The 27,194-nt window shown below is 41.6% G+C and overlaps 3 protein-coding genes across 3 annotated transcripts; 1 reads left to right on the top strand and 2 right to left on the bottom strand.

Moving 5' to 3' along the window:
- Positions 1-1,090: 1,090 nt before the first annotated feature.
- On the bottom strand, positions 1,091-6,138 carry d2hgdh (D-2-hydroxyglutarate dehydrogenase). Its single transcript, XM_044046897.1, has 10 exons — positions 5,973-6,138; positions 4,782-5,160; positions 4,630-4,687; positions 3,458-3,597; positions 3,172-3,365; positions 2,928-3,096; positions 2,652-2,795; positions 1,992-2,134; positions 1,605-1,770; positions 1,091-1,369 (listed from the first exon to the last, which is right to left on the bottom strand). Exons 2-10 carry the CDS (start codon positions 5,122-5,124, stop codon positions 1,107-1,109), a joined length of 1,620 nt encoding a protein of 539 aa, XP_043902832.1. The 5' UTR covers positions 5,125-5,160; positions 5,973-6,138; the 3' UTR covers positions 1,091-1,106.
- Positions 6,139-6,882: 744 nt separating this feature from the next.
- Positions 6,883-20,205, bottom strand: LOC122782577 (RNA polymerase II elongation factor ELL-like). The gene is made up of 12 exons (XM_044046973.1): positions 19,930-20,205; positions 15,111-15,155; positions 14,870-14,991; positions 13,387-13,547; positions 12,198-12,499; positions 11,441-11,565; positions 10,502-10,979; positions 10,354-10,414; positions 10,196-10,262; positions 8,578-8,749; positions 8,323-8,367; positions 6,883-8,090 (listed from the first exon to the last, which is right to left on the bottom strand). Exons 1-12 carry the CDS (start codon positions 20,062-20,064, stop codon positions 7,965-7,967), a joined length of 1,839 nt encoding a protein of 612 aa, XP_043902908.1. The 5' UTR covers positions 20,065-20,205; the 3' UTR covers positions 6,883-7,964.
- A 2,014-nt stretch (positions 20,206-22,219) lies between these two features.
- On the top strand, positions 22,220-27,097 carry LOC122782579 (ankyrin repeat domain-containing protein 34B). Its single transcript, XM_044046977.1, has 5 exons — positions 22,220-22,461; positions 23,324-23,539; positions 24,154-24,336; positions 24,638-24,858; positions 26,342-27,097. Exons 2-5 carry the CDS (start codon positions 23,327-23,329, stop codon positions 27,048-27,050), a joined length of 1,326 nt encoding a protein of 441 aa, XP_043902912.1. The 5' UTR covers positions 22,220-22,461; positions 23,324-23,326; the 3' UTR covers positions 27,051-27,097.
- The last annotated feature ends 97 nt before the right edge of the window (positions 27,098-27,194 follow it).

Here is a 27,194-nt window from a genome sequence, read left to right as displayed (position 1 = left end):
AAAAAAGTCATAGTATAGTATGTCGTCCAAATTGGGTCAAAAAAGTCATAAGTATAGCATGTCGTCCAAAATGGGTCATCCAAAAAAGTCTTACGTCAAGGTGTCTTAGTTAATGTCAAGGATGGGATTCGAACCAGTGTTCACTGGTGAGGCTGGCACACAAAAGGTAGCGTGATAAACCACTCAGCCAACTGAACAAGAAGTTTTTGGTCACACACCATTTATTCCACACAAGAAACACAATGTTGTCAAAAAAGTCATGTCATCCAAAATCACCTAAAGAAGTCATAGTATAGTATGCTATCATAAATCACCTAAAAAAGTCATAGTGTAGTATGTCGTCCAAAATTGGTCAAAAAAGTCATAGTATAGTATGTCATTCAAAATCGGTCAAAAAAGTCATAGTATAGTATGTTGTCCAAAATGGGTCAAAAAAGTCATAGTATAGTATGTTGTCCAAAATGGGTCATCCAAAAGTCTTAGCTAAAGGTGTCTTAGTTAATGTCAAGGATGGGATTCGAACCTGTGTTCACTGGCGAGGCTGGCACACAAAAGGTAGCGTGATAAACCACTCAGCCAACCTAAAAAAGTCATAGTATAGAATGTCGTCCAAAATCGGTCAGAAAAGTCATAGTATGTCGTCCAAAATTACCTAAAAAAATCATAGTATAGTACATTTGTCCAAAATGGGTCAAAAAAGTCATAGTATAGTATGTCGTCCAAAATCAGTCAAACAGTCATTGTATAGTATGTTGTCCAAAATAGGTCAAAAAGGTAATTTTATAGTATGTATTCTAAAATCAGTCAAAAAAGTCATTAGTATGTTGTCCAAAAGTTTCTCATGTGGCCCGTTTGGGGAAAATAATTGTCCACCCCTGCTCTATAGTATAGTATGATGCTTATTGTCTTAAACTAGTTGGACATTGTGTGTAGGAAATAGATAAAACTAAGGCAGCTTTGAGTGGCAGAGGTTGTTCATAATGTTAACCACTAACTTCAAAAAACCATGAAGTTATCGTCGTTTTTTTGCAGCAAATGCAAAAGAAAATGAAGGGCTGTAGACTGAGCTACATATATGACACTTACCCCTGAGCGATGAGAGTGGGTCATTTCAGGTCGTCTGGTAAAGTCTTATATGGGTTGAGAATGCCTTTCGGGTCCAGCATGGCCTTGATGTTTCCCATGAGTGCCACGGCCTGGCTGGGTTTACTGTAGTAGATGTAGTTCCTCTTCTTCAGGCCCAGTCCGTGCTCGGCACTCACGCTGCCCTGACGCTTCGCCGTCCACTCGTAGACAAACGGCTCGATGGCAGCGACGAGAGCGGGATCTTTGGCAGGAGAGGTGACGTTTAAGTGGACGTTCCCGTCACCTATGAGGGAAGACAACAAGAAAATGATGCAGGCAGGATGAAGAGTGAAACGTGCATTTAAATTTAATGTTTTAGGGCCTGAATACACAGGAACGAGTATCATATTGGCTTTTTATCCACACGGAATCCCTGTTTTTTGGGGGTTTTTAAGAAGGAAAAAGAAAATGATTGTATCGAGAAGGTTCTGTTTCCGTGTGGATAAGGACTTGGAGAAATATATTCGCCCATGTCTTACCCACATGTCCATATCCCACCACACTCTTGGCCTGGTCTCCCAGGTGTGTCCTCATGTCTGTCACCAGCTGGTAGATCTGCTCCACAGGAAGTGAGATGTCATACTTGTAGGTGTAGCCTTCGTGAGTCAACGCCTCTGTGACTCGTTCACGCATTGACCACAGAGCCTGAACAGTTGACAAAGAAATGGAAGGGTTTTTTTTGTATCTGTACATCATTTTTCTGTTTAAAACAAAGCTGGGGTTATAAATGAGTCTTGCACTTGGGACTGACTCAAAATAAACTACGTAAGTTATACAGAACAGAAGAATCAACTTTATTTAACACAACAAGAACTTTATACCTAGATTTATCCTTTGAAAAATAACGCAAAAAGAATTCCAGTTACCTTTATTTTGGAGTCCTCCGTGGCAACAGTTCCGTCAGCGACCATAGACAAATTCATTGCCTCCTCTAGAAAGTTCTGGAGTTTTTCTCCGTCGTGCGTTGAGTCTGATCCAGATGTTTCAATGACGACGTAGAACGGACAGTCTGCAGGGTGGAGAGAGAGTAGCATTAGCATTTGTAATAAAGTAACAAATACAATAACCAACATGCTTTATATGAACAGAACTTAATGAAACTTGTTCATAGTGTTATATCTATCACTTAATTTATATTTATAGCGTAAAGTGATAAATAAGGTCACTATTATAAGAGTTTACAGATGCATCTGACAGGAGCTGCCCCCATTAGTCAGCGAGAAAAACAAACAAACATTGGAAACTCTATTTGAAACTGTGTCTTGTCAAAGTAAAATCAAAACCTATATGGATGAACCATGTATGACTTTAATTTGAAAGGGGCGGACACAGGAAGTTTGTAGTTTGACAGAAGTCCAAGAAAATCCTGAGTCGGGGACAGCCCTATATCTAACAAACTCAAGCTTTAAAAATAATATTAACCAATAAAGGACATCAGATGTGGCTGAAACTAGCTTTGTTGCACTACTGTATCTGTGTGTTTGAACAGTCAATAAATAATGGCATAACTAAATAAATACACTTACCAGATATGGGATTGGACATTTTTAGATGCGTGTTCAACAGCCTCATACACTCACTGTCCAGGAACTCGAACGCTGACAGGATTTCTCCCAGCATTCCTCTGCAGAGCTGAAATGTCTGCAGCAGCTGCTCGAAGGTCTCACAACCTAATAACGAGAAAAATGATCAGCTTGTAGAATGTAACTGCTAATCTGTTACAGGGAAACTCATTCACAACTTTATGACACTCTTTAGTTGACTGTTTTTATCCTTATCTGAGAGATAAGAGAAAATCATACCCAGGAAAACCACGTTGACAGACTTTGGTTTCCGTGGACAAAGCACAGACACTGCCGTGATGACCCCCAGTGTGCCCTCTGACCCTATAAACAGCTGTTTGAGGTCATATCCTGTATTATCTTTCCGCAGCTTTGTCAAACAGTCCAGCACACGTCCATCGGCCAGCACCTGCATACGTCACGTACATCAAAATCTCACACTTACATACAGTTCCCCCTGAGGTATTTACTGTATTTAACTCACCACTTCCAGACCCAGAATGGTCCCACGTAAGGAGCCGTAGCGCAGCAGCCGTAGCCCACCTGCATTAGTCGCAACATTCCCCCCTATTTGACAACTGCCCTTTGACCCCAGATCCAGTGGCATTATAAAATCTCTTTCCTCCAGATAGAGGGACAAGTTCTCCAGGACACAACCTGCCTGGCAGGTCAGAATCCCTGAAAAATAGAAATATGTGATGATTTGTCAGTTAAAAAAAAATACACATGGTGCATTTTGGATTCAACTTTTAAGTAAGTACTGGACTCACCAGAGATGCTGTCAAAAGTGAGGACGTTGTTCATGAGAGCAGTGGAGAGGACAATCTCGTCGTAGACTGGAACACTGCCCCCCACCAGCCCGGTGTTGCCTCCTTGAGGGTTGACCGCCAAGTTACGACTGTTACAATAACTATGGTGGGGATAAAACATTTTAAAAGGACAGCTCTCAAGTGTCACTCTCACTGGTACAGAAGAGAAAACTGATTTTAGCCACTTACAAATTCCAGCTCCAACACACCTGATTCAGATGAACAGCTCGTTACCAGGCTTCTGCAGAGCTTGTTGACGAGCTGACCATCTGAATCAGGTGTGAGGAGCAGGGCAACATCTTAAACATGCAGGGCAGTGTTCCCTGAGGACCATGGTTGGGGAACACTGGTCTATGATATCTTTACACTGTGATTGCTGCTTTATCTCACCATTATACAGCCATTTCCTGCTGGAAATCTAAGTTTGCTAACTGCTCACTCTCCCACACCACAGGAGATGCTGGTGTAACTGCTGCCGTGTTTGACAAGTTTCTGCCACTTAAGTCATTCCAAACAGGGAATTATAAGCACCAAAGTCACAAGGTAACATATTTGACATACTGATGGAGACAGCAGTGGATTAACAACTCTGTGTGTGTGTCATACTTAATTTTCTAACTGGAAGAAGTTACCCAACAGTAAGAAAAAGCAGTAAATATATTCATAAAGAACGAAACTGACGAGACGTAGTTATCAGTAGTCTTCTGCAGTGTCCTAAAATAATTTAATTTATTTATTCTGTGTGAATTGTATATTTGAGTTTGTATTGTTGTTCTGGTTGTTGTTGCTCTTTATACTTGCACTTTCACCGAAGTGTTGCTCTATGTTATCTCATAAATACTTAATTTGGTAAAAGGGGTGATTTGACACTGCCCCTGATATTTCCTTTGATGTGAGAGCACTCTTATTTCTGTATAATTATGTACTTTGTAAGTATTTTAGAAAACTCAATAAAGATAATATTGAAAAATAAATAAAATATTCATAAAATATTGTAGATTTAAGCAGGCATTTTATTAGGTGAGCCCTTTGCTGGCAGCCACGGAAACAGCAAGTTAATATCAACGCCTCTTACAAACAATCCCTTTACAACTTATGTTTTCATATATACTTTGTCCTGTCGTGTTCTTTACCTGAGAATTTGAGAAACTTCTTCTGTGGTCTGAGGTCTCAACAACACTTCACTGGAGCCTGCAGAAGGCACATGAGTTACGTCAGTTCCTTCATATACCAAAAAAACAAACCCTGTGTGTGGAATGAGGCTGAATTCAACTGTAGCCATCACCTCTCACTGTCTTGAGCCAGTCCACATTACTTGACTCCAGCAGGTCTGGGTCAGTGATTGTCCTCCCCGGTAACACCTTCCTGAAGAAGTCCAGATCTTGCAGAGTCACTCTGGAGAAAGGCAGCCTCTCTGGGGCTGCAGAGGGAGACGGCTTTGGTGCATCTGCTCCAGCATGAACCTGACGACTGGAGAACAAGAACTGTCCCGAGCTGCAGGTGAGGACAGGACTGCAGAGGCCCGCAGACGAAAGTCTGGCTCTGGCCGTCGATGAGAAGACACGATGGGCGCTCAGATATCGGAGAGCTGCCCTCAGTCCTGACATTCTTTGGAGAATCCCCACCATAACTCAAGAGATCGTTCGTGGAGGTGACAAAACAGGCTGCGCAGGAGAGGGAGAAGGAACAAGAAGAACTAGTTTGTTACCTGTGTTCACCCGTGTGTCACTGCAAATATCAGCTAATCATATGACAGCACTTCACTGCATTTAAGCACGTAGATATGGTCTATGGTCAGAATGGGGAAGAAAGATGATTAAAGTAAATCAAAGCTTAACTGTGGCATGGATGTTAATCTGAGTATTTCAGGAACTGCTGATTGAGATTCTTACACACAACCATGTCTCGTTGATGACAGAGGTCAGTGGACAATGGCCAAAATTGTTGCAAGACTAACTAAATAAGCACTCATTACAACCTAAAGTAAGAAGAAGACCATCTCTGTGTGCATAACACTTGAAGCAGTGGGTCTGCAGCAGAGGTCTCAAACTTGCGGCCTGCACATAAAAATTAAGTTATAATGTAGTTATTTCTGTAGGCTGTTTTTTTTTAGTGATACAGTAGTACAGTATACATTTTGCATTATATTCAATATGTATTATTATATCCACATCTGCTGCGACATGAGTATGACAAATATATTAATTTCACAACAGAAGAGACTAAATGACCCTCACAATAAATCAGCATATCGGCAAAAAAAAGTACAACATTGTGCATCTCTAGTTTTTCTTGTAGTAACAAAAAATAAAGGTCGTGTTTTCACTGCCGCACTGACTCAGCAGACTTCTGAAACTGACGTTTGAAACACTTGTTGATAAAAACCTGCGCTAAACTCTGCATGAAGCTGTGGCTTCACTTAGCTTAGCTCCATTAGCACAACTCTGTTTGACAGTCAGTGTCCACTGTCTCTTACCGTACACGTTCACCTAACAGCCCGCATCCCTCTGTAAGTGTGTCTTCTCTCGTGTCATATTAATAACTAAGCGTGAAAACCCCGTGACAAAGTTCAAGAACGAGTGGTCACATTGCCTCCAGTGTCACAGCATTCATTCTGGTGTTTACAACCAAACACGACAGGAAGTGACTGCTAACAACAACAGCAGTGGTGAAAGGTCGCGAAGAAGAAGCTGGACCAATCAGAGGGCTCTTTCCCCCAGCTTGACCCAATGGGGGCGTGAATTTAGCACCGAACAGCCAATCAGGGCTGTGGTAAATAAAGTCATGCTTTTTTTGAACTATCCACGCTCACACGAGAACTAGTTAGTCTTATTTGGGGATTTTTTTGTTTTATGAGCCACTTCAAAATATGTCTTAATACACCCTTGCTGTTTTTACAAAAACTGTTTTAATCTTTTGACTACTGAATACAAATACTACTTGAAATTAACTGTATTAAATTAACAATAACAAGTCAAACTCTGAGTTTAAAGATCTTACCTATTTACTTACGTCTATATTTTTTTTTATATAGACGTAATTTTATTATTTTTTAAGTTTGGCTTAGATATGAATTGGTTTCAGATGTAAATGAACATGCATGCATATGTGTGACTTACAACTACTTGTTTACAGACATTCATTATCATAAATGTTTTGTAATGGCAACCTACACCACTTGCTGACATTTACAGACATACCAGTTGACTACCTAATTATTTACCTGTAAATTGAGGCAGACTATCTGCTGTGGCGACCACTGAAGGGAGAGACTGAAAGATAATTTCCCTGTATATTATACTTCAGTCTGTTATTCTTATTCAGCTGTATGTCTAATGCATATTGCATTTACGAACGTACTGTAGAAACAACAAAAAGAGCACTCGTTTGATAAATAACAAAAGGAATTTATTTGAAAGTCGGACAAAATCGCAGATTTTCATCATTCTCATGCATTCTGTAAAGAACAAAGCATGCAACAAAGTCTTTCCATTCTTCACTGTCTCAGCCCACGGTAACAACAACGCCATACATTTGAATACTCTTAATTAAAACTGGCTTTAATCATTGTACGCTTACTGCAGCTCACACTGTAAATTCCCTGAATACAATGTTCACATTAACATAACAGTCTTTTGTGTTTTGGGGAAAAAAACACACACAGAAAGGATAAAACCAGTGGAATACTATGAAACCAGACTAGACGTAATAACCACTTCAGGCACTGGAAATACTTTCAAGATTCATTATTGAGAAGAAGTGATGACAACACTGAAGTCTCAATTCACCTAAACCTAAAGAATACTGAAGGACAGGTGTTTTAGCACAATGTGAACATTTGGATCACAGCTGCCGTCTTTTCTGTGACACCGGAGAAGAAGAAACCTTCACCTGCTTTTCATATGAGCCGTGTGGGGTATGTACAGTGTGCAGTTACCTCATGCTCCCGCATAAAGAAGGAAAAAAATCAGAAGCAAATGCCCAATTAGATGTTTACATTTAATCCACAAAACAATTAAAATGTGTGATGTGTGACCTACGGTTTACTATTTTTTAGGTTTAGCACCTTTCACACATATAACTGTTCTCATCTTAAAGGATAAAAGCTCAATCTCAGCTTTGAGAGCTTCAACGACTCCACTGTCACTTCTTGTGTCCTTGGGCAGAATCGTGTCGCTGTAGTGGGTCAAACCACTTTTTTTTTTTAAAGAGCACATCTCATCTTAAAAGAAAAGATGTGAGCTGCTTTCACCCAACGCTCCACTGCCACTCTTCACAAATGACTTGACTGGCACCTCCAGTAGGTCTCAGTAGAAGAGTATATACTGTGTTTAGCCATGACCATCCAAATCCAGCTTGATGGCATTCAGCTCAGCAGTGTGAACCTTCACTGGTTCTGTGTGTGTGTGTGCGTGTGTGTGTGCGTGTGTGTAGCATTATTTCAGTTCACTCTCAGAGTCACGTCTCATCATTTGGGACAGGAACGGTCCATGAGCTGCTGGTTGTCGTACTCTGATATGATCTTCTTAATGTGGGCTAGTTTGTTGTGAAGATATTCACAGCGAATCTTGTCCTGGTTGTAGTTCGGGTTGGACTAAAGGGGAAAAAAATAAATGAAAGAATAATTAAATAAAGAATAAATGTTGCCATATGCAAACAACCATTCACTCTCACACCTACGGTCAATTCAGAGTGTCCAATTTACCTAATCCCCATATTGCATGTTTTTGATCTGTGGGAGGAAACCGGAGAACCCGGAGAAAACCCCTTACACACACACAGGGAGAAAATGCGCCATTTTGAGAAGTTATTTATAGAGTTGTTACCTTTTTAATTTTCCGATACTCTTGAAGAACTTGATTACGAATGGTCTGAGAGACAGAAATACAGACAATTTAAACCTTCTGAAATGTTGCATCTATGCATCTGTACATGTAATGTAATGTCATTTTCTGGATTTAATCATCCATTAATTACATTTCCCCGTTCCTCAGTTTCAGAGGGGTAGAGCAACAGTTTGACACACATTAAAATAGTTAACCAATAGTCACACATTGGCTGAATCAATACGATATTATTACCTTGTATTTACGTGATTCCTGGTGAAGTTCTTTGAGCTGCGAGTCCAAATCCATGAACTGCCGCGTGACACCATCGATGCGCGCGTGTAAGTCTCTGTACTCGCTGTATTCCTTGGTAAAGTCCTGTTTGTAGCGTTGCCTCTGCTCATGGCTGCAGATCACCGTGTACATCCTGTGCAGAGACAGTAAGAGAAGAGAAGACGCCTGTGAGATGATTTACATTTACAGCACGCTGCGTTAGAAACCTGTGAACCTCTGTATTAAAGAAACATTTTCAAGGTATTGACAAACATTTTGAAAGCTCCTCTCTCACACACGGTTAATAATTATTGATCTTGTATCCATCACACCATCAAAATCATATCATTTATGCCAAGTTATGTTGCTCAAAACAGACAAAGGCTGGCAAAAACATGACTTGACAACGTAACTAATAACAGGACACTGAATATTCCAGGAACTTGAATTTCCAAAAGAGGCCCCAGGTGTAAAAGCTCCTCCAATACTTAGGGTTTCATATTTCAACAGCAATACAAAAACATTGAAAGACTCTAGAAACCACTTGTTTGTGAAATGTAATGTCATCCTCTGTAAAGAAGGACAATAGAAAAAAAGCTTGGAATTTATTGCTGGTCACAAAATCTTCATCTTAGCTCAACCCAAATTTATCATAGCACATTTAAAAACAGTCGAGGTTGACTTAAGTGCCGTACAGAATCACGTCAGATAACAAAATAAAAAACAGTCAAAATAGAAAGCATGAAAACATAAAACATTTCAAAAGCGAAACAGAGCATAGAGAAAACACACAAGAAGCAAAACAAACAAACAAAAACAATGGGAGTCCAACTCAACCCGTGTTAAACGCCATGGAGTAATAGTAGATTTTTTAAAGACAGTCTGGGCGCCTCTAATGTGGCAGGGCAGGGCATTCCAGAGCCGAGGAGCTGCCACTGCAAAGGCTCTGTCACCTCTGGTCTTTGTCTTTGGGACTTCTAAAAGCAGCTGGTTAGCCGAACTAAGCACTCTGACTATCACTGGACACGGCATGGTGGCAGCAGAAGTAAGAAAAGGCAAAGACTGAGCAAAGCTTTGAGAACTGTGGAAAAGATAATTGGTGCAATACTGCCATCTCTGTTGAACATTTACAACCAACGCTTCCTGGGTATAATGAGGGGAGATGATACAGGAGCATTCGGGGCTAATGAACAGCTTTTAAATGACATTTAAATGTCTAACTTACTGTGTTTTATCTGGTAAGTATTTACTTTAACTATGTTAACTATGTTATATATATATGTTGTGTTTTGTACTGTATTAAAGACAATAAGTGACCATTCAAATTAAATCAGAATCTGAAGGAGGAATAGATCAGTCAGTGACATCCAGCAGTGTTAGCTCCACCCCATAACTTCCACAGAACCTCCAGAAAGTACTACAGCCCAGGGCGGGACTTTTTGTGCTTAACTGTTAATGTTAATTTATTTCACTGCTATCTCTTTACCAACATTCAGAAGAAAGGCTGATGTATGATTCATCTAACTGTCAGGGAGTTCCTCAAAAAGGTTCCAGTTCTATGAGGTAAGTTGCTGTGGATTTAACACTAAAACATACTCACGATAAATAATCCGCTGCGTCACCGTCCCCTTGAAGCACATCAGACTCAAACAGCATTTCACTTGGCTCTGAAAGAAAGGAAAGATGTAGAAAAATGTCAAATAATCACAAAATACAAAAAGACACACGGATCTTTGAGATCCCATATGAAAAACTCACCACATTTATCTGAACTGTGACCTTTTCTCCTTTCTTTACCTTCTCTCCATCTATTCTTCTCCTATGAAACAAGAAAAAACATCCAGTCGCACAAGAGTTTAACTATTTCTGGAAGAATGAACAAACCTCCAGGTGCTTTTGCACTTACCTTGCTTTTGTGTTTGCTCTTCTTCCTTTTAGTGGCGTGTTTGCTCAGATCGGGCACTATCAGAGGGGACGGAGGGTCATCGCAGTCGGGCTGAACGCGGTCGTCTGGGCGCGAAGGCTCCTCCTGAGCACACGGAGTCGACGCCAGCCTTTTAGCCACATCGTCTTCCCGCTGCTCGCAGGCAGCTGACAGCGAGTCAAACAGCTTTCGAGGGTCAAGCGAGTCCCTTCGCCCATCGTCCGCTTTTGCTTCTGTGGCGTCTTTACGCGACACCGGCTCCGACGGCCTCGGCCTTGTCTTGTCACTTTTGCTGGACAAGTGTGAGATCCGGGGCTTCTTGTTGACCAGAGGGTCAGTGTATTCTTCCGGCAGGGAATGTTTTGGACGGTGTGCCGGGGAGGAGTTGGGGGTGTCCCTCAGGGGGCTGACCTGGGCCTCGGGGGCAGTGAGGAGGTTCTGCTGCGGCTGAAACAGTCTCCTGCGCAGAGAGGAAAAAAGAGGACGACAGTCTTACATAAAGCTGCATGTGCACACAGACACACACTGACAGCCTAAATAAATCCTCCTTATTTAATTAATTGTCCATTATATTTTATTTATGCGAGTTATGTATTTTATATTTTATAGAAAATGTTGTTGAATATTTATTTAAGTTAAGCAATTTTGCTCTTTACTCTTTGGCTTTCAATCCTGCATGAGACATTGGTTTTTATCTTTTTTATATATTGTATGACTTGTTTATTTGTGTTGTTTTTATACTTTCTACAGTATTTTATTATGTTTTTATATTTCATCTGTAATTAAAACTCCCATGGGCTTTCTTTTTTTATCCTATGTCCAAACATCTGCTTTCAGTACCTAGTGTAATTGTACACCATTAGCACAGGCCGATTCACTGTAGTTTTGGCCTTTTTTCAGTAACATGAGCATCTGTGTCACCTGACAAGAATTCTTTTGAGAAGCTGCTGGTCTCCTGTGGTGTAGCCTGGCCAGTCCTTCTGCAGCTCCTTATACAGAACGTCCTTCAGAACAAAGGTCTTGTCTCTAATGTTGAACTGGCCAACCTGCAAGCACACACAAACAGCTGCATTCATTTCTGAACATATTTTTATCACCCTGGTGTCTAAAAATCATGTGTAGTGAGTGATGGAAAATACATTTTAAATGATTTTTATTGTTGTTGATGTTGTTATTCTGCCTTGGGTCTTTCAGAACAGAACCAATGTAACATTATTTGTATGCTGCGTCCTTCATCTGAAAACAAACTGAGGGAGCGTTAGTGTGTATAACAGCTGTTTTTTTTTGAGCATTAGAAGCTTCTTTGTGTTTTTTTTAAGTCATACTCCAACCTGTCTGCAGTCGTCTCGCTTTACTAGCACAATGTTGCCGTTGCCTCTGTTTGTCCTGACATAAAGCAAATCACTCTCTATTTGCAGGGCGGAAATATCACCAGGTGACATGAGATCTAAAATAAAAAATAAAAACCTCTATACTGAGAAACACAGAGAGTGTTATATGGCACTGATCAGCGTACACAGCATGGTGTGAACACATTTGTATATGTTTAAAAGTTACACACTACAGTTTTAATGATATTCCATGAACATCCCATGTTTCTCTCTTAAACTCCATAATCTTTCTGTTAGTACACTTTCAGTGGAAGCTGTATTCACCGACTCAAACAAACAATAATTACCTCCATCACTACCGGGTCCAGCATGTCTTTATCTTCTGCTGAAAGTCCATCTTTCTGCAGCCTCAGGATCAGCTCTGGCCGCTTGTACGGCCTCAGAGCCAGCAGGTGAGTTAATCTCTCCCTGAGTGGCCTCTCTTGAACATTAGCCACGCTGCTCCTGTTTGATTCAGAGGCTTCCTTCTTCACTTTGGACACACCAACCCCCCTCTTCATGTTGCTGAGGATGGACTGGGGCGACTTGTGTCTCGGCTTAGACAGGCTGGCCAGAGCCGGGGCCGGAGCTCGCACCGTAACCTTCTTGCCTGAGAAGAAGCAGGAAATCGCACATCAAAAGACATCATTTCCAAATAAAGCAGGAATATCTTCAAAAGAAATGTGAGTGAAGTTAAACAGGGGCCTGGCTGAGGTCTCTGCCATCAAAGGAGACCTTGTCCTGTGTTTGTTTTTCTAGTAAGAGAAAATTGCTCACACCCCTCGGAAGGAAGAGGAAGCACACTTTGCGGATCATCGTATTTATCCTGTGACACGACCGTGGATAAAAGAGGAAAGACCTCAGTTTACCTCTGCAGAAACCCACATTCAGGCTGCAAAGATGCACACACATCTGAATGAGCAAAACGCTGCTATCTATTTTAGGAAAAAAAAACACACTGTTGCACAAGCCTGTAGTTCTGCTTTTTTCGTTTGTTTCCTCTGAACTGACAAACTCATCGGTCATATGGTGCATGTCTATGTGCATGTATGTGTGCACGCTGAAACACGATGACGGTGGTTAAACATGTCTTTTTCAGAAGGAAGTGGTTTGGTGGTTAGAAAGAGGAAAAAAAAAGTTAAATCACTGGTTTAATGGTGTCTGTGTGTACTTGACGAGCATTCAGCATGTTTGTGTAAAACCAGCGCATGTCTAATAATAACGTATGGCCTGTAACAATGTATGTAAATGTGCAGGTGTGTGCTGAATAGAAAGTTTACTCCCATAGAAAAGAGACACGGGGGGGGACCTGCAGAAGAAAAGACTGAAGACTCACTGTTACCATGTCACTGTTACCAGACAAGTTGCTATGGTAACCAATGCAACATGGCAGATTGTGCACAGTACAAACTTGTCTTCCGGCCAGTCTTATATCCTTAGCTGAAGTTAAATGTTGTGTAACTAAGAGGTCTCTGTGCACAGGCGGCACATGCCTACCCTGGAAGCGTCCTCCATGTTTGATGACGATGGCCCCTCGACTACGCGTCTCCTCCTCAGCCTGGGCCATGCTCTGACGAGCCTTATCATACGAGTCATCTGTGGCGTTGACCGTCATCTTCTTCTGAATCACCCCGAGACACGACAGCTCCTCGGCAGCACTGGCAGGAGGAGGAGGAGGAGGAGGAGGAGGAGGTGAACACAGAATCATTAATTTCAAATAACACACTGGCTTACATTAGTTCTTACAGCAGATGAAATATAATTTACACACAACTATAATCAACTAGAAAAGGTAATTTGGAAGAAATTGCAATGGGATTGCTGTTTAATGACCAGGCTGATGGTACTCAGTCGCTGGCTTGAAGGATTCGAATTTGTATGAATAATCTATCACAGGCACTAGCCAATCCAATTATGTTCTGCTCACGTCACATCACCACTCCTGAAACATCGCAGAGCAAGAGTTACTAAGTAGTTAGTCATGACAGACACTTCTGTCCTCCAGCACCAAGCGTCAGACCCGCCCACCATCAAGCATAAAAGTAACAAGTAGGTGTGAGTCCAGCACAACAGTGTTATTTAGCAGGATAACACAATATTTCATGTCCGAGAGTGTTCTGCACACACGATAAACATCATCCATCCATCCACTTTATCCTCCACATGAGGGTTGCAGGGGGCGCTGGTGCCAATCTCAGCTGACATAGGGCAAAAGGCAGGGCACCAGAGACAAACTACCATCAATTCTTGTGCTCACGGTCAAATTAGAGTGTCCAATTTACCTAATCCCAAAAACCTGCTGGTGAACAGAGAGAAAACCCACGCACACACATGGAGAATTGAGAAAATTCTCAATACCATTCAGTATAGAGTTTGAAATTCTAGTATCGAGACATAACTAACAGTCCTTATTATCAACATGTCAATTGGGCAACAGACGGCAAAGACTGTAAATGTGACATATGATTCCCACACTTTTCACAACCTAAAAATTCACTTTCACACTTTTTCCACTTTGCGAGACACTCGGTGAGTCAGGAGCCCCCGTGTTTTCTCTGGCATTTAAAGAAAGACGTAACCAGCAGGGTGACTTTCACACAGCGGGAGAGAGGGGAGTGGAAATGTTGTTTAAAAAAAAACGGCCAGTCTCATTCAGGCGACTGTTTTAACTCTTCTCAGGATACAACAAAGTAAACATATAATCATGTAATTGCCGCAGACAAAAACATGCATGCGGGCCTCGCAAGTGGGTTTTGAATTCTGCAAGTGTCTACATGTGAGCAAACTGTGTGATGCATCCAGTAAATTTAAAAGTATGCTTATTTGTTGCTTCTGTTGGGACCATATCTGCAAAACCGAAGGCACACCTTGTGTCTTTAGTAAAATCTTAAAACTACATCAATCTGACAACTCTAGACAATTTATATAAATTCATAGTGCAATTATATATATATATTCCATTGATTTTGTGGTGTTTTACCCCGTGTTGAGCTGTTGCACGCAGTCAAAACTTCCATGAGGATTGTTACGGGCAACGTTCATCACGTCAAAGGTGAAGGTCCTCACGTCATCTCGGCTGTCTGAGAAAGGGACAGCAATTCTCTGCAAGGGAGAAAACAAATTAAAAAGAAATAAAGAGATAAAGAGCATGAGATTTACGTCTTTGATCAGATTAGAATTTAATAATTGTGTATGTCAACAGGTGAACTACATCTGCTTACCCCTTGGTTTCCATTGAAAGAGATAGTAGGACAAGAAGACCAGCCCTGAAGAAAGAGAGGACTGAATTTCAGTGACTCAAAGCATGAGCATGAACACACACACACACACACACACACACACACACACACACCTGATAAGATACTAACATAACAGAGTTTGTAGTTTGAGCTGTTTGTACTTGTATTTATACTGTTCTGTCCTTCATTTTTACCTCAGTTTTTACTCACAGTTGCTGTCCTCTCTGTTCACTACTAATACTAGTTCAGTGTTTTTGTGTATCACAGTGGTTTTCAGTCCACAGATCATGCCTAAAACATTAAAAAATAGATGTTACTTACACTACATTAACACCTAAGCCTCAAAATGTCTGTCTGGATTTTTTTTAAAACTTAGTTTAACCATAAAGGGGCCAGAAAATGTCCTGTCAGTAAGTGCTTTTGTCCATTTTTCCCAGAATAACTTTCAATATCGTTATTTACAATTTATTGCATGTTAAAATAGTGTATTAACAATTTAAAATTAAGACAAAGACTGTTGTTGTACATGAACACCAGATTTGAGCAGTATAACAAATATTTAAAATAACATTTGTTTTTGTCTTTTTCTCAATGTCCAAAAACTCGCCAAAAAATTAGGTGCAGGCATTTTTCTAACTCTCTCCTCTCTGGTGACAAAAACACTGACTCGCTGGCTTCCTGCAACCGCGCGAGTGAAATAACCATAATAACCACATGTTGGCTTTGATGTGCAATTTCTCAGCTTTCAGAAAACATTGGAATTTTCCTGATAGCACACACTGTCGCGTAATTACAGTGTCGTCTCGTCTGCGATATGCTCGGTGTTAAAGGGTTAAAAATACAAACACATCCAAATCTATTGTTGACACACACAGACATGCAGCGCTGGTTTTCAGGGTTGGTTGAGTGGATTTGTGTCACAAGTCATCCTCCAAAAAAACTAATCTGACTGATACTACAGTTGAGGTTACGAACGGTGAAACAGAGAAGCAATACCAGTGCAATGTTTGAACTTCAATGGGGAACTCCAGCCAAGCTTTACGCCGTGAGTGACACGGTTTGTTCACAGGTATTTTTGGATGAATGAGAAGACCTCGTCATTTACAGCTTATCTGCCTGAAAGTGACGTTGACTGAAGATAACGAAAAAAAGGAAACAAATTGAAATGTAAAGGTTGTGGGTAGAAAGATGGAAAGAAGTGATATTACTAGACCTCAGCAGCCCACCAGTCCTCTCTACTTAAATGAACCACTGATCATCTCTGAATTGTGGGTGGAGCGAGTTTTGGACAGCAGTACTTAAAGTGTGGAGATCCCTACTTTCACTCAAAGAAATACTGCGATGTTCACTTCATTAATAACTCTTAATACCCTAAGTATAAGCAGAGACACAGACACTCTTAAGATCAGCAATATGGATATTAATAATATCTCCGCAGTTTTATGCAGTGTCCCGATAAACAGGATATATCTCACTATAAAGCTGGACCCAGGACATTAAAAATACATTGTAAAAACTGTAATACACTCAAATCTACCCCAAATTACAGTAAGTTCTGTATTCTACTTACTGATCTGTATTACATACTTAAAATACAGTTGAATGCCTTTTAATTACCAATTTCATCTGTATTTTCATATTTAAAATGATTACTGTGTGAGATTTGTGCAGATCCATGAGAAACAAAGATGCTTTCTTCAGTCCGGTCGGGACAATATTTCACCTAAAATGGTCATCTGGACATTTTGGCTTTAAGATATATTGCAGTAGGCCGTATTGCGATTTCGACAAAATTGCGACAAATTGTTCAGCCCTGGTACATATCCCAAGCACGTCAGGGAACTACGGTGGCCTTCACATGCCTCAAAGATGTCGTATTTCTCTGGTTGAGGATGAAGCTTCCCACACTCACGACCCCCTGGTTTACACTTATGGCGCGTGACTGACCACTGACTGATCAGAGACTGGTCACAGGAAGAGACGTCTGATGCGAGAATCAAGCCTAAAAATGCCAAACTGTTGATCAGTCAAAAAGACTTAACGACACTAAAAATGTGGGTTAATCTCCGACATTTACCAGGGAAATGTCTAAAATCTCAATATTTAAGAGTCTGGTGTATTTAGTGATGATGACTGCTGATCAATAGTGGCAAACTTCCATACTTTTTAATTCAAACGCTGCAAGTGAACCCCCCCTAAACTTTACACACTGCACCTTTAAAAAGCCAAACCTATATGTGGGCTTATACAAACACAGAGATACATTTGATTCAAATCGCTGTTTTGTAAATGAACAGAACTACTCCACAAAATTCCCTCCCATTTCCTGAGGAACGCATGAATACACAGGCAGCGCTGGCGTACCCAGTCACTTGTGCTTGGCATGCCCTTTAAATAAATTCAATCTGATATCCAAATGGGGGCTTCGGCGAAGGTCTTTGCGACCTGCTGCTCACACACACACACACACACACACACACACACACACACACACACACAACAGTTCCTTGCATGTGAACACGGTCGAACGCACTCAGTGAAATCACAGTCCTGTCATCTCTCGAGCCCGGTGGAAAACTGCAGAGTTGACAGCAGGCCAAAGTAACACGTTTGCGGCGTGGACGGAAAGTATGCAACAACTAGAATTTAACTGACCTTTCGCATGAAGAGGATTTGTGAGTCCACCTGTTGATGAGTTCAGAGCGTGATGTGCCTGCCACTGCACAGCTACGTATGGAGGTGTGTGTGTGTGGCTTTTTTTTTTCTCCATCATCAGGCCGAGTGGTTATGAATAGCCACACTTAAAGCTAAATAAAGAAACTAGGTATGTGCACGGCAACACTACTATGTACGTGTGTGTGTTAAGACTCAGTATTCAGTATAGCGTCAGGTGTTTCCCCCCCTCTTCTTCCTGTCTCTCTCTCTCTTTACAAAGAAATTAAACTCAACCAGGAGGATGTGTGCATAGAGCGGTGTGGTTTTCAGCTTTTATCAGAAAAAGTGTGACAGTGCATTTCTCTTCTGAGGACTTTCCTACGCGGGTTATTTGGAAAGAGTGAAGTGGGGAAGTGCACATACAAGAATGCCGGTTCATTTCTAATTAAATGGGTCAAAATGTTGACGCTGTGCAATCAGTTTTAATGTTGAAGAAATAAAAAAAATTGCAACGTGTACCAGTGCAATAGATTAATTATAAAGTCTATAATTGTTTTTATTTTTGCATGATTTGTGCCAAAATAAAAAAAACTCCACATATTTAAATCATCCTGTAGTTGATAACATGTTGACGATGTCACGTGTTGTATTAACTGTATCACAATTGGAATTTATTTTAATGTGCATTGCAATAAAAAGCACACTGAGCCATCGTGTGGTTCGGTATCGTCAACAATATCGTTGATATTTGTGCTGTGTTTTATTGTTGTATTTGCTTTTTAAATTTGATTTTCCTTTTATTGTGAGGCCCTTGTATGAAAGTGTTCATTATTATTTCACTTACTAACATTCAGTCCATGAACCCCAGATTATGTGCAGAGATTTGAGTCCAGATATTGATTCCAGCGTTTGCTATTCACATACTGTTCTATAAAAGCAGCCCAAGCTTATCTCCGTGAGACACGTTCACAACACACATCACATGATGCTTTTGTTTTAAAAAAAACAAAAATTAGCTTACTTTTGGACATCAACTCCAGATTAGAACCAGGGAGCTGGTGAGGGAATCTCAAGAGTAGATATTTGTGATCATGCAATGTTTTTGAAAGTAAATTTTCGTATTCACGACAGAAAATTGAATATATTACCCTTTACAACACATGTATGAGCCTTAGAATAAGCATTTTCAAATGTATGATAAGGAAAGGCCATTTCTACGGCAGCCTGAATGGACAAACCAGCCACACAGTGTGAGTTTCACATCCTTTCTGGCCACTGTAGGAGTCCAACTGCAGTCTCACCATTAGATGTGACTAACTCTGACACGCTAAACCCTAAACATTCTAGTTTTTCACTCCAAACATGCCATCAATTTGTTTCTCACAGTGATTTATCGCAATGATAACAAGACGAGTCACAAATGATTTTAGTCCGCATAATGGTAGGGCTGGATGATGAGTCACAGGAATGCTAAATAAATTAAGTTAATTGTGGTTTTAAACTTCATCTTTTAACAGAAACATGTCGCGAAGCATAATTTAGGTGTAACGTTTCAAAGTGTGTTGTACATGGAAATTACATCCCTGATATTTGTCATTATTAAAGAACATTTCCATGTCGTCCCAAGTCTAGTCTGAGCTTTTCCATCTGTCTCCACAAAAATGGCTGCAACTCAAAAAAAGGATAAGTACTCCATCATCCAAATGGAACCCTAAATAACCCTCCTACACCTCCTCCCTCATCTCCTTTCCTTCCTCTATCTTCCCTCTGTCCTTCCTTCCTTCCTTCCTTGACACAGACTGGCAAACATTACTCTTGTCCCCAGCTGGCAATGACTTAGCCTTTTGTTTTAACAAGCATAATCATCATCATCATCATCATCATCATCATCACACAGGAAAGCGTTTCCGCATTGTATTATGCAACATGCGTTTCCACTACATGGCTAAAAAAGGGAGGCTTGTAGGAGACAACAAGCCGACAACATACTGGTCAACTTCGGCTGAAAAACAAACCCGTGTTGCTCACCCTTTTCAAGTCTTTTTTGGACATATTTCATCTCCGCTCCTCGTAAACAAGTACCACGACATGTTCAACCACCACCTTGTCTCATTTGGGGGTGAATTAGCGGGGAATAAGGACGTACCTTGCCGTTTTGAAAGGTGTCGATGGCTCTTGCCGCGCTGTCAGTGAGTTTGACGTGAAAAACCGAGACGTTCTCGCCGCGGCTCAGTTTCCCGCTGGACAGACCGTAACACTGGCTCTCCGTGAGCGCCGACATCCCGCCGCCGAGACGAGTTCACTGCGGACCGAACAACCGCGACATGACCAAACAAATAAACAAACAAAAACCCAGGGAAAAAGAGGGAAGTGCTCGACGGCCCCGCCGCTGCTGCTGCTGCTGCTCCGCCGCCGCGCGCTATTCTGGAGTAGATCGCATTACGTCATGACGGCAGGAGCGAGGAGGGATTTGATTGGCCCGCAGACATAAATAAACCACGACGTAGTGATGACGTAAGCGCTGCGATGTCTGCCCTCTCTCTCGCTCTGTATTTCTTTTCACGCGAGTTTTCATTCACACTTTCACGTTAGTTTTGTTTTTTTTACAGGTTTATTAAAATGCATCCATTCATCTTAATATGTGAGTGTGTTCTTGTTTGTGTGACTTTGTGAGGACCAAAAACACTTTTTTGGTAAAATTTGAGGAAACTTTTAAGGGCTTTTTGAGGGTTAAGACTTGGTTTAAGGGTTAGAATTGAGTTAAGGTTAGGTTAAAGGGCTATTGAATGCATTATTTGTTCATGGATGGGGAACTTTGTGAGGACCAAAACAAACACAGGGAGTGAGGACATTTTTGGGAAAGTGGGGACATTTTGGCTGGTCTTCACATTCTGTCACCCTTGACAAAGATATTTTTGAGGATTAAGAGGCGCAGATAAAGGTTAAGGGTTAAGATTAGGGTAAGGGAGTGTGAGCGGTGTGAGTGCCCTCACAGTGAAAATATACCAAAATACAAATATTTAGAAACATTGAACAGCTGATGGGTAAATACAAATTGCCAGACTCAAAGTCCAAATCATTAAAAACAGACTGTGATACACAGGAAGAAAGAAAGAAAGAACACACTGATAAAAAATGACTATCTTTTCAAATCCATAAATAACAGGTGTCTAACTTTAAGTTTTATCACTTATTGGATAATTATTGACACTGACTCACTGAATATTTTATCATAATAAACTTTTCTTTCTTGACCTTGCACAAAACATTTGCATAAAAAGTATAAAATTTGAGAATAGAAAAGGACGAAAAGAGGAGAAAAGATTTGGTCCGTGTGCTATTTTCATTCGCTCCGGCTGTAATTGCAGTTTGACTTAATTGCACGTCTGCTTTTTGAAATGTGTTTTTCTCTCTTTTTTTTCTCTCGTCATCTCAGACAGTCTGTTCCTCTCTGCCACTCAAACATCACTCTAGTCACATTCATTTATTATTTCACAGACAGCACAGCTGCTCTCTCACACACACACACACACACACACACACACAAACACACACACACTTCTCTGTGAGTGCATGGGAGTATTTTGCACTTTTGATTTTCAGTCGATAGCCGAGATTCAAGATTGTTGTCCTTACACCAATTATACACGTACAATATATAAGTAGTAAAAAGTCTATCGGGACCATGGGCTCAACTCAACAGGAAGTCGGCCATCTTAAAATTTAGCGCCCATCTTTGACGCGATTTGCACGTTTTGTATATGAAAGAAGTCGCCTGAGCGCATTTATCGTACCAACATAAGAAAAACACGTCAATTTGTACTGAACACATTAAAGATGAAATGCTCTCAAAATCTCTCGCAAATTCAACAGGGCGTGGCCACGACAACCACCGGAATTTTGGCGACACAGGAAGTGCCCTGTAACTTCACCGTACGTCGACTAATCAGCTCGAAACTTCCTACGTGACACAAGTGACTGACAGTGAAGACGTCTACGAAAACAAACATGACCCTACAGGAAGTGAGCCATTTTGAATTTAGCCCACTGTCTCACCACGAAACAGGAAGTGCCTTGTAACCTCTAAATTTAGTCTGTTTAACCTGTTGGCTGAGCGTGGGCTGCTGGGCCCGCACATTGCAGTTTTAATTGTGATTTCTTGCATCTACGCATATTTCAAAAATCAGTGCACATCACACTCATTGTGAAATGTATCTAGTAATGTATTTAGCTGATTCTTTTAAAAATCATCTAAAAAAAACGAACCCATACACGTATGTATTATGTAACTGTGTCTCTCTGCCTCTGTTTGAACACAGACGGTGGTCACAAGGCCGGTGATGCCGGTTCAAAGCTGACACATATCAAAGGGCCCCCGGGGTCTTTGTAGTGCAGCGTCTGCCTCTGGTGACATTTTGGACGCAGGACGTGTTTATGACTTTAAATGTTGACTGCGGGGCCCAGCAGCCTACGCTCAGCTCAGCGGGTGTGGAGAGGACAGATGAGGACAGAGATGGAAGAGTTAGCCTCCCTCACTGGTCAGCGGCACGAGGACGCTTTCACCCAAACGCCAAAGTAAACCAGGGACAGAGACCTGAAAAAAACAAAACAAACTATGGAATAAAGACAATTGTGCTCCAATTCAGCAGAATCTCTCCACACGGTGAACGAGGTCAAGGTGAGTCTTCTTTTTTGTCGACGTGTCTCGTCCTCGCTGCCAGGGGACAGCGTGCATTTAAACTCAAACTGCAATCCGTGTTTTGTGTCTTTATTTCTGTTAAACACAATTTTGTTATAATGAATAGTTTCTGAACAATTACTTTCTACTCTAATATCAGTGTATTTACACTTAAAGGGCCCGTGTGTAAAATTTAGTTGAAATCATTTGAATTTGATATTAATTTAAGATAAAATAGTAGGAATAAAAAGATCCCAAAATGGATCTTTTGGATTTTGATGCTAACTGAAGGCTACACTTAACAGGGAAGAGTGAGCTGAAGGATATTCAGCTGCAACATGCATCTTCACCAATAAAGGTTGATTAAATTTGAACCCTTTGACACCTAACCCTCCAAATGTTTTTGTTAACATTATATTAACCATAAAAAGGCCCAGAGTAACGTCCTGTGAGTAACTCCAGAACAACTTTCAATATCTGGCAGCTATTTACAATTTACTGCACCGTTAAAATGCTGTTTTAACAATACACATATGTACAATAACATCTGAATGTTTCTTTGTCTTTAAATTTGTAAAAAATTGAAACTATGTACAGGTGTTCTTCTGAGGATTCCCCAACTTCCTGAAACAGCTCGAGTGAAATTACCGTAATAACAACCACATGTTGGCTTTGTTGTGCAACTTCTCAGCTTTCAGAAACCCTTGGGAGTTTCTCCGATACCACAAAACGTTCTCGGTTTTAAAGGATATCAGCTTGTGTTTCCTTTAGAATGTAGCAGATAAAAAGATGTCCAAAATTGTCTTTCTTTTTAAAGAAAACATAAAGAACGTGGTGTCACTACATCTCTCTCTCTCTCCAGGCGATGAAGGACCCCCTGTTGGACTGCAGCCCCCTCATCAGTGCAGCGGCCTCAGCTAAGCTCCGCCTGGTTCGCCTGCTGGTAGAAGGCGGGGCTCAGGTCAACGGACGCAACCCCAAAGGCGAGACGGCGCTGCTGGCTGCCTGCAAGGCCCTGACGGAGGAGCCCACTGCGCCTGACACAGTGAAACTACTCACATACCTGCTCCACAACAAGGTCGGCCTGCACTCACTCATATTTCACTTGTGTGTCCTCCTCACGCATAAAAGTATGAATTCAAGCTCATCAATATATAGTGATTTAGGTATTTATTATTATTTTTTTTAATGCATAATAAATCTGCACCTGCAGTGAGAGGGGTATATTTTTTAATGCATAGTAAACAGGCTGCTAATGCATGCCACTGTGTTTGTGTCCTCTGCGCGCTTCCTAAACTGTTCCCTAACATTTTTAGCACTGAAGATAATAATAATATTATATATTATTGATTATATGAAGCAGAGACGTCACGTAATGTCTCTTCTTACCCAAGACGCAGGGTCCAAGAGCTGCAGGTCTTATTAACATGTGATATTAAATGGAAATGTATGGTATTAAGTCATTTTGTAGGTCACCAGAGAGAACGTTCATCCATTCTCGAGTTATATCCATAAAAAGTGCTTGTTTTCTCTCAACTCTCAGGTCTCACACGATCTTGAGTGTTGAAAACCACGCACACACGGGGAGATCATACGGACCCGGGTCTTTCTTGAACCCGAGTGCTAGAAGACATCTTCCATGTTCCATGTTCTAAACACTCTTACTTCCTTTTTTTTTTTGCACTGGTCCAGGCTAATCCAAACGCACAGGACTGCGCTGGACGCACTGCTCTGATGTACGCCTGCATGCAGCGAGCAGGAGCTGAGGTGGCGTCCACGCTGCTGACCGCGGGAGCCGACCCCAGCATGGAGGATCACTCCGGAGCCTCCGCTCTGGTGTACGCCATCAACGCACAGCACCAACCCACACTGGAGGTCAGTGTGTAACGTGTCGGGGACACAAAAGAGGTAGATGGGTAAAAGAATTCAAAAAAGACTGGACTGAAAGAAGTGATTCCTAAAGACTGGGTCGGGGCCTACAGATGTGTCACGGGAGATTGTTTTTGAGGCCCTCAAACTAAAGTTTTATTTCTTTTCTATTATCTTTACATGTTTTCACCCTTTAACACAAGCAATGTTTTTAAGTTTGTCCAACTATTTTCAGTTCACTTCAATAAAACGGCAACATCTCCCCTTCAGACTCTAAAATGTTAGCTCATCTTTGATGTACTTGTAGGTGTTAATGGACGCCTGTCGAGCCAAGGGCCGTGACATCATCATCATCGCCACGGAGGTCGGTGTGAGCGGAGGTCCCATGACCAGGCGTTACCTGAATGTCCCGCCGTCCCCCGACTCCTCGCCGGTGTCCTGCATGTCCCCGTCGGATATCGTCCTGAAGACGGGCTCGCCCAACTCAGGCGAGGTGGAGAACGTCTTCAACTTCAGAGGAACCGGTGAGTGTGCAGCCTGGAGGAGAGGCTGGATATCTGCATACGTATGAGTCTGGTCACACTCAACATTATCAAGGTTCATTTTTGTTGAATAATTAATATAAAATTGTTGGCCTGAATTTAAAAAAAATAAAAAATAAAAATCACGTACCGGAAACATTCACGACAGGTGAATGTTGAGGCCAGGTGAAAGGTAAATGATGAGGGCAGGAGAATTAGAGATAATTAAGGACCCTGAGTGAGAAAGTGAAAGCATTTGTGACCTTTGACCCATGTTGACTGACACATTATTTGTTTACATATTTTCATTTTGTCAGCACTTTCATTTGTAAAGTTTTGCCTTCAATTAAAACCAATAAATGTGAGATTTGTGTTCACTAAAATAAAGTACATTTGAAACAAGCTACTTTTTTACTTTAACTAGTACATTTTTAGACCAGCACTTTTCACTTGTACTTCAGTACAACGTTATCAAAATAGTGGTACTTTTACTTCAGCACTGCATCTCTAGTGTTTAAAAAAACGTAAAAAAAAAGGATGAGACATTTCTCACTGGACTTGTTTGAGATGTCAGGCAATAAAAACTCAAATAACCACGTGTTAAAACCAAAGTGCTGCTACATCCGGTGACTAGACTTGGTGCCGCCCCCGTCACTTTATAAGATGTCATGTGACATCTTATAAAGTGGCATGTGAATGTAGATATAGCTGAGATCAGTGCCATCAGCAGGACTCTCAAGTGTCTGCGTGCAGACTCAGAGACTCAGACTCCTGCTTTTAACAAAAGGCAAGTCTAGACAGATGAGGACTGAAATAATTAGGTTAGCACTTATGCCTGAGGACAGAGAATGAAAGTGTGTTGTCAGGGGCGAGGCAGAGTCGACTCTAAACGCTGCGTTACAATAAAATAAGCAGGTTACCACTTTCTGGTCTGCTGCTGCCTCGTTTAGTCGCCTTCTGTCACTTCAGCTGAATCTGAACATAAGGATTTTAATCTCTGAAGTCAAATTTAGCACATTGGAGATTAAGGAGGCAGCAGTTGGGTTATTAACTCCTGTGTGTCATGATATATAAAAAAAAAGATTGATTTTCCTCTATGGACTCTATGGACGGGAGGGAGTGGTTTACAGAGCAACACAGAAATGTGCAAGTTGCAAAGGTCCAGCAGGGGGCAGCACCTCATACAACCACCCCTCAAAAAAACTTAAACTATCGCTTTAAAGCTGACAGGACAGGAAAGCGAACCATAAACCATATAAATATAAAACATTAACATAGGCCTAGCTGGAAGTAAGAATATATTGAATAGCCACCAGGGGGCAGTGCTGCTGGCTGCAAACAAAACTTTATCAGTAAACATTTCCCTGAGGAGTTACAGGTCTCCATAACCATTACTCGTCCTCTTCAGTAGAACATTAAGAATTTTTACTTTCTTACTTTCTTCCACTAGGCAAAAGGGAGAGCAGCAGCAGCAGCAGCAGCAGCAGCAGCAGCAGCAGCAGCAGCAGCCATCCCTCCTCCTGTGAGCTGAGTCCACCGACTCCACCGCCCAGACAGAGGATGTTATCTGAACCGTGGCTGGCCCTGCACAACCTGGCCTGTCTGAACAGAGCGTATGAGGAGGGCAGGAGGGAGAAGAGGCTGCAGGAGGAGAACGCAGAGCATTTAACACGTCGTGAAGATGAGGGGAAAGAGGACGAGGGGAGGAGGGAGAGCACAGTTCACGCCGGGGACCTTCTGAGGGGCTCACAGTCACTCCTGTCCCTCACAGAGGTGAGGAGTTCTTCTCAGGTGACCTTCAGCAGACTGCTCTCAAAGACGTCGCAGAAGAGGATCTTTGTGGAGAAGCTTCCCATCGTCTGTCCATCGCCTCAGTCCCACCTCCGCAGGAACACCCTGCCGTCCATCACTGTGGCTCCGCCTCTGCTTCACCTCCCGCCCTTAGTCGACCAATCGGACTCTCGCCGGCAGCTACCAGCGTGGGTTTCCCTCTCCAAAAGCAAGAGCATGGCATTCCTGCCTCACCCACCCAGCTCCTCCACGTCCAGAGCTTCGCCGCTCCCTCCACTGGCCCTCTCCTCCTCCGTCTCCTCCCTGGTTGCTCCTCCTCCCTCCTCCTCCTCCAGGAGGTCACTGCGGCGTCACTCAGTGCAGCTGGATCACAGCAGAGGGGAGCACGTCAACCACTTCAGCTTTTAAAAGGCAAAGATTAGTGGAAGAGAGAGAAAATGCAAACCTTCATCTAGTTTTTGTGCATAAATTAAACTAAAAAAAAATAAAAATAGAAGAATAAATGACTGGTGCCTTTTATTTTAATTCACCCACACTGAAAATGAATTTGAC

This window comes from Solea senegalensis, linkage group LG16 (assembly GCF_019176455.1).
Source record: "Solea senegalensis isolate Sse05_10M linkage group LG16, IFAPA_SoseM_1, whole genome shotgun sequence".
In the NCBI taxonomy this organism is placed as follows: Eukaryota; Metazoa; Chordata; class Actinopteri; order Pleuronectiformes; family Soleidae; genus Solea; species Solea senegalensis.
The sequence above is the reverse complement of the archived record's forward strand: the minus strand, read 5'-3'. Positions and strand labels throughout refer to the sequence as shown.